The 7,714-nt window shown below is 39.3% G+C and overlaps 1 protein-coding gene across 2 annotated transcripts in view; it reads left to right on the plus strand.

Annotated features, from left to right (window-relative positions):
* Nucleotides 1–6,351, plus strand: part of LOC137190936 (raftlin-like) — a 105,372-nt gene extending 99,021 nt beyond the window's left edge. For both annotated transcript variants that reach the window (XM_067600677.1, XM_067600676.1), the window contains exons 9-10: nucleotides 310–385; nucleotides 1,678–6,351. In XM_067600677.1, coding sequence (XP_067456778.1) covers nucleotides 310–385; nucleotides 1,678–2,346 — 745 coding nt within the window. In that variant the 3' untranslated portion in view covers nucleotides 2,347–6,351. The remainder of the gene's footprint in view (nucleotides 1–309; nucleotides 386–1,677) is intronic.
* Nucleotides 6,352–7,714: the final 1,363 nt, after the last annotated feature.

Here is a 7,714-nt window from a genome sequence, read left to right on the forward strand (position 1 = left end):
GGATCACTGTTATCCCAGGATTTAACTCTTAATGCATTTTACAAATTTATCTTGGAATTTGACAGTATTTTTCAAGAATAAAAATAAAAACAATAAATAATGAAAAATCTGTCAGTTTTTAAATGTGAAACAGATGGGAAAAGCGTATTTCACTCTCCATTTCTCGTTTTAATTTTTTTATAGTTCTAAATAAATTAGAACTAAAAGATTAAAGAAATAAAATAATCTCACAATCCTGTTAAATTATAAACATGTTCAGCTCATATTCTCTTCTTTTTCCCTGTCTGTCTCTGTCTCCTCATCCTTCAGTGATGGAAGTCTGTCCACCAAACAGATTGTTTTCCTGCAGAGACCAGTCTTGGGCCGAAAGAGGAGGGAATCCAAGGTACATGACTTCACAGTCCTCTCTTTGTTTCTTGGCCAGCTAGTCAACACAAGAAAAGCGACAGTGTAGGTCTAAAATTCAGGCCTACAAAAACGACTTATAGTTATGTTTATGCTATCTAGTGGCCTTAGTAATTATGACGCAAGTGGAAGGGGATGCGACAGGAAGTGACGCAGTTCAGATGATAAAGAGATGTCAATCTGAGGTGACTTTATGTCGATTATTTGCCTAAAGGAAGTACAAACCACATTTTAATTGATCATTTTGACCCAAACCATGATCATTCCCTAACCTTAACCAAGTGGCTTTTGTGCCTAAACCTTACCAGACCTTAACCACAGTGTTTTCACACCATAAAACAATTAACAGTGATTTGTAATGATTTTGGCAAGCAGCATTTTATGGTCCTATTTTAGAAGGTGGCATATTGGGTCGTTATGGAGTGCTGGTCTGGTCCCCATCTGTCCTATAGAGGGCACTGAAAACACTCATATATGTCACTTAAGGAGTCATTGGAAATAGACCTATTCTGTCATTTCAGTATGAGGACATGTTGTTCTTGGCTATAATGTGGAGTCTCCCACTAGTCATTCTGTCACCTGTTCACCATATATCCAAGGCCAACATCACCTTTTGCCACCTCCAATTCCACAGCTGTTTTTGTTTTAAGCAGACAAACACACACAGCGCTGCCAAAATGTGAATAAACCCCTCTCTGTTTGAGATACCAGGAATTCTTCAGAAATGGCCAAATTTGTTGTTTGGGGAAGCAGGGTTGGTAATGCTATCTTAGCAACCCTGAATAGTGGAGATAACCTCTAAAGCTAACCTTTGTCCGCAGTGGAATGAATCCATGTTGACACTTTCTGTGACCCGAATTTAAACTGCCATCACAACAACACATTTAATAGGCCTGAAGACTTAGGGAATTGCTAGTGTTAACAAGATTTTCTTGCTAGTTTCTTTGCAGTTTATCTTAGTTCTCTATATCCTCGCAGTGTGTAGAACCCTGCAGAAGTTGTACAAGTAATTGAGGATATATTGCATTAAATTTCTGCATGTTTATTTGGTCAGACTGCAGGCCTTGAGGCCACTAATAACTACCCTCAAAATGGCCTCAATTTCCTTCCCTGCATCAATGAGACTCATTTGAATTAACTAGTTATCCCAGTGCAATATTAGATCCACTGTGATCCATTCTTAATTAAGTCTGTGTGTACTGCTTCAGGCGTATATTTAAAGAGTTACAATGCATCTCAGAAAAATGCTAATGTAAACTTCAAATGTTTCAGAAATTGATCTTCAAACCCCGAAGCAAGTCCAACAAGAACTGCATCAAAGACACAGCAAAGAACAAGAAGAAGAAAAAAACAAAAATCGAGAAGGATGCAGAAGAACCCAAGATTGTTGATGAAAGAAAAAAGGTTGAGAAGGAGGAAGACAAGAGCAGCGATGAAAGGGTGAACACAACAGAGGTAGAGGCAGCGAGAGGAAGTGAGACATCGAGAGAAAGGGAGGCAAGTTGTGAGGAAGATAGAAAGATTGATGATGGGATTGAGATCAGCATAGAGACTGTCGAAAAGAAAGATGGAGAAGCAGAGACAAAAGACAAAGGAGCAGAAAACGGCACAGAAGAAGAGGGAGAAGAAGTAAAGATAGCACTGGACCAAGAGGGATCAGAAGAGAACGGAGAGCCTTTAGAAAACGGAGAGGTCCGGGAGGTGACAGAAACCGTCGCGATTGTCGAAACAGAGAGCGAGACCAAAGACAAGGAGGAAGAGGGCGTAGCAGAAGCTGAAGCTGTGATCGAGAATGGAGTAGATACGGACGAAGAGAAAGAAGAGGGCAAAGAGAACGTGATCAAATGCCAGGCAGAAGAACCAGCAGGCGTGGAGGTCATCGCCAAGGATATCATGTCAGATTCACAGGCCACACCAACTAATCAAAGCCCAGAAGAGTAGCCCAGAATAGTCCAAGTCAAGGTTTTTTTCCCACCCTACCTCTGAAATTCCCCATCTTAAGAACTGGTTCACAGTGTTATCCCTGATCCACATTAATGGGGCTTCGATCTCCATTGCTGCAGCATTCTCCAAGCCTACCATCTTTCATAGACTATTCCCCTGTGACTTGTGTAGCTACGGAACAATTTCATGTAACCGCAGACATCAGTCCTACTGTATAACCACACATACTGAATGTATATATCCAAGACAGGAGATGCTGGTGCAGGATAGTCAACATGGAGTCACTGGAATAACTGGATGAAAATCAACAGAGAGGTGAATGCCTAGAATGATGTTGTGATTATGTAGGGCACATTTTTCTTTTACTTAAGAAAAATGAGCAACAGTTTAAAGGCTTGGTCATGCCAGCGAAATAAATCTACAAGAATTTTTTGTGTCGAGTTGACACACAAATTCACACCACTAACCAATAGCAAGCTGTCTTGACTGCAGACCTTTCGAGGAACAGAGAGTCCAAAATAGAGAAAGCTCTCATAGCTTATTAGCTGTGTTGCTATATCTACCTTTATTTAACCTCCTCCATCGGAGTATGAACGGCTCCACAAAAGCGGTATGGTTTGCAGATAGTTTTGAGACAGGAGTCAATGGTACAGTAACCAATAACTCTTTATTGAATTCTGGGAACAATTTCCAGGAAAGCTCAGACAGCCCTTGTGACTGACTATCGCTAGCGTGTTAGCAGTTCATCGCCATTAATTCACAAAATTAGCCTTGAAAGTACTCAGAACCACATACAGTGTTTTCACTGTGCCACTCTCTGGTGTGACCAAGCCTTTAAGGGGACGAGGAGCGTTACATCATCCTCCTGTTCAATTAGGGTTAATTAGATAACCTGAAATAACAGCAGTGACATTGTTTCTGAAAATAAATGTGGATCGCAGAAAGTTCCCTGCTTGCTTTTGAAGAAAAGTATGAGAAACCCCCCAAAAGTAAGTCCTGCAGTAAGAGGGAGAACAGAGCATGGTTAGCTTTTCTTGTCTTGTCCTAGAGACCCAGATAGCACCTGTTACAAGAGGTACTTTCACCTTGCAGTTGAGCAGTTTGAGCCGCTCTTTTCATTTTTTGAAGCTGAGGAAAAAGTCAGCTCCAAAATCCAGAATTTTGACAAGACACTGGCCTGCCTCATCCACACAAATGGCAGAAAAGCGTCATATGTGATCACAGATTGTATCACCATTTCCTGTTCCTTCATTCTGTGCACCATAGTAAGTTGTGATGTGGAGGGAACTTGGAGGAGAACACTGGTAGAGGTGATGGGAAAGGCATTTGTTGCGACAGGCAATCCAAAGTAGGGTGAAGAGATAATTGTTTACGCTGAGCTCTAAGCCGTCAAGTGCTTCAAAGAGAGCCGATAATCACTCTTTGGTGTGGTGTGCTAAGCTCACCTTGCATACAGAATGTTCCATATTCAAAGCCAAGTTAGATAAGGATGTGAAATTCAGCTGAATGTTTGCAGCTCGGGGACAGAACTCATATTTAGACACACCTAGTTAGGTTTTATGTAGCCGAGTGAGGATCTATTTCTGCTCAAAGTTACATTTTTAATGATATTTCCAGTCAGCAGCCACAAACAAAAGCACTTGTTAGAATGGAAACAAAGTTAATCTGTGTGGCCACAACCAAGGCTTGTTGTTCACTGAGACCAAAACTGAAGATTAAGAGGGAAACATTGAGACAAAGAAGGAGATTGAGAGCGAAGGAGAAAGACCACAGAGCATAGGGGAGTCAAATAAAAGAAATGAATAGGCTCATTTAAAGTAACGGCCGCTTGCGTCCCACATTCCCCGTTGAGATTTCCTTCATTACTTTACCTCCAGCTCTTACCAGACATCATTTCTGACAATAACCAATTCATAATGTGCTGTTTCATGGCATCGTGTAGCTTTCTGTTTTAAAAAGGGGGGTGGGGAGGGGGGGGGGGTGACAACGTTAACAGCATAGAGCTCTCATTAGCTCACTAATGGATTTTGTCAGTGGGGTATCTGTCAGGAATCATGCATTTATAATGGTGGTCACTTATTGGGGGAGGTATTGACAGCAAAACACCTCAGTATGTCAAGCAAATAGCCTTCAGATTTAACGGTGATGTCATGGGGAATCATTTGCACTGAGGAGGAAGAGTTCTCGTTAAAAAAATGCTAAATTTTTGCAAAGAAATTACACACACTCCATCATAAAATATGCCTATTTATTAAAATGTTAACATTTGGTCAATCAATGACTTAAACTACCTGCTGTCCCGCTTTAGGTAGACTGTAATTTGTCATAATTTGGATCTTTTATTTTATGAGAATAGATGATAGCTTGGTCAAGAAAAATGTCTCCATTTTGGGAATGAGACTCCTCAATTACACACAAGTAAGATCGATTACGCTGAAGTGCTCTCTTTTTGGGGGATTAATCCACCCGCCGCTGAGATTTTTTTCAATGTAAAATGGCAAATGCTTGTGTGTAGAGTAGAATATAAAACTGTGACCAGTTTAGCCTTATTACTATACTGTAAATGGCCCACAATCTGCTATTAGAAATGTCTTTTAGAGGCACAATGGTGATTTAAGTGTTATATGTTTGTTATAGTCAAACAGGAAAGTTTTGCTACAGTCAGTGTTGGTATTTTGAAGGTGAGTTTATTGTTCCCTGTTTTAATTACTGGAATTCAGAGAGAGGGGATAAACGATTTGAAGTGTTTGTCTATATGAAGGTAATATGTTCTGGATTTATTTTTAAGATGTAACATGTTTTAAACATGTTTCGTTTTTGTTTTGTTTTTTTTATTGTGAGTGTTCTGTTTTTTTAAGAGACGTATGATTTTACTGTGGATTTTGTGTTGCCTCTGCTGTTCCGCTAAAGCTTGCTAAATGTATTTCTGACTGACGCTTCGAGCTACCTCCCGAGGGCTGTTGTTGGTTTTAAACCAAGGGGTCACCGCGTGTGTGACCTCCTAAAACATATGCTCCTTGTCCTCTCGCCCTCCACTATGACGGAGCCCAGACCTGTGAGCGTGAGGTCATCGCTAATGGCAGACAAGGTCAAGGGTCATATTTGAGCCAGGATGGATTTTCCACAGCTGTACAACAGGAGTTTGCACGAGCACATGAAAAATAACCACTCCGATATTGAATTAAGATATGAAGTCATATCATAATATTCTCTGTGGTATTTTCTTTTCTATTTTTACCTTCATTCTCTCAGCTGCTTTTAGCTTTCGGCTGTTTGAGCTTTAATAAGCACTTATTGTATTCAAGAAATATTTTATGCTGCCTCTTGCATCACAACTGCTGGGGAGCAAATAACACCCAGCTGTCACTTCTACGCTTTTGTTAGAATATGACAAATATGAATTATGAAAGGCAATACCAAAAGACAGCCTCTGATAGCTGTGGAGATCATTATGAATATTTGAGAAATTTCCCAGCTGAATCCCGGTCAACTTATTTTGTCAGATTTAATCGGTTTCTTCAATCTCCCCCATGCACAGATAAATGTTTTTACTGTCATCTGTTTTATGAATATGGATTTATTTCAGTATTCCTGTCTTTCTCCTTTTTTTTTTTTTAATCTAAAAACTGTGACATTTATTCCCTTTTGGCATCCTGTGAAAACAGATAGATCATATTCCACTTTATCAAGGGCAGCAGAGTTTGGAAAATCAGTAAAGCAGCACAGTGATCTCATCCGACATGACTGTTTTTTTCGACTCCCACTACATTCCAGTTAGACATCCACAGACATGGATGACTGTAACCTTGACAAAAGTTACAACCGGTCCTGTATCCGTCTGTCCTACCTGAGGCCGTGGCCTTCAGGGCTCCATTTTTCCCTGATAAGGGCTGATTGGTTGCGGTGCAGTCTAACCTCTGACATGAGTACACTCCAGGGACTGTGGGTAATTATGATTTTTTTTTTTTTGTCTGGTATTATGAAAAAAAAAAAGAAGAAAAACACAGACAGGGAGAGAAAAGCGAGGCAGGATCTGACACTTCATCAGTTAAATGATGCTGAACCATGTTAACTTAGCCGTCCGTGAAAAGAAGGAGACCTTTGACTAATGTTACACTTAAATATACATTTGCAGCTCTCTGCCCATTTGTGTATAAAAAAAAAGGTAATATACAGTTTCCTGTCTTATATCAGCATAATTGTTTCTGAGCCTCAATAGTGGCGCTGGTGCAATCGTTCTTGGTAATGCTGTAAAAAAAAAAAAAAACACGTAATGGTTCATTTCCTGTGTGCTACTATGATGTGAAATGGGCAGAGTAGAAATGACAGAACATGATACAATAGGATGCCGTCATTTTTTTTCTGTGTTGTCACTTTAGCTTGCTCACAGCCTCTGGAAAATGTATTCTTAGGTTTTTGTCTCTGATGTTAGTTTTTTATCACCTCGGCTGCCATCATGAATGTTGAGTATCTTTGATCATGTGCTGTCGTCACTTGCATAGCAGTGTTTGCTATCGAGGAAGAAAAAGTATTCTTTATCTTTGCTATCCTGAGTATGTCCACATTCCTATTGTTCATGACATCTGTACAATTTGTATATTATAAAATGATTTATATTTAATGTGTACATGTGTCTTTGCTTATTTGGTGTCAAAGGAAATATACAGTTGCTTCTCTTTTGTTGAGACAGCAGCTATTAAAAGATACTTTGATCCTCAGTCACAAAGCTTTTTCAGGAATTATCCTTTAAGTCTCGACTTGACTCATGAACTCGTAATGCTGTTTCATTTTTACAGTTGGCGGAGAAAAATATACACAGATGCCTCCTGCAACCAGACCTGTTGTAAAGACCACTGAGGTTGAGTCTGAGCAATTTCAGGATTGAGTCAAAACCAAGTCTAATAAAACAAAACGATTTCCATTCAATATTCTTCACAATGCTGTTCATGGTGAGTCATCTGTGATATAACTCTGTCACTCAGTTGTGCAATCATTTGGATTTAGAAAACAAACAGGAAACGACATAAATCTGCTTAAATCTGGCATTTAAAAAACAAATTATGATAATAACACAGCAAATTAGAGCAGATTGGATTAGATTTAACTTTATTGTTGTTGCACAAAGTAGAAGCACTGAGACAACAAATGATGTAAGGCATTTAACCAGAAGTACAAAATAGGGCAAAAAGTGCTCATTTACAAACAATATGTAATGTAATTATATATATGCAATTACTAGAAACTAAATATTCTTGCACAATGTTACAAATAATAATAACTATGGGTGTATGATATCTTTCCACACATTTGTACATTAACAATGACAGCTGAGTGACAGTAGAGCAGGCTCTGAAATAATAGAAAA

Source organism: Thunnus thynnus, chromosome 10, assembly GCF_963924715.1.
Source record: "Thunnus thynnus chromosome 10, fThuThy2.1, whole genome shotgun sequence".
Lineage (NCBI taxonomy): Eukaryota > Metazoa > Chordata > Actinopteri > Scombriformes > Scombridae > Thunnus > Thunnus thynnus.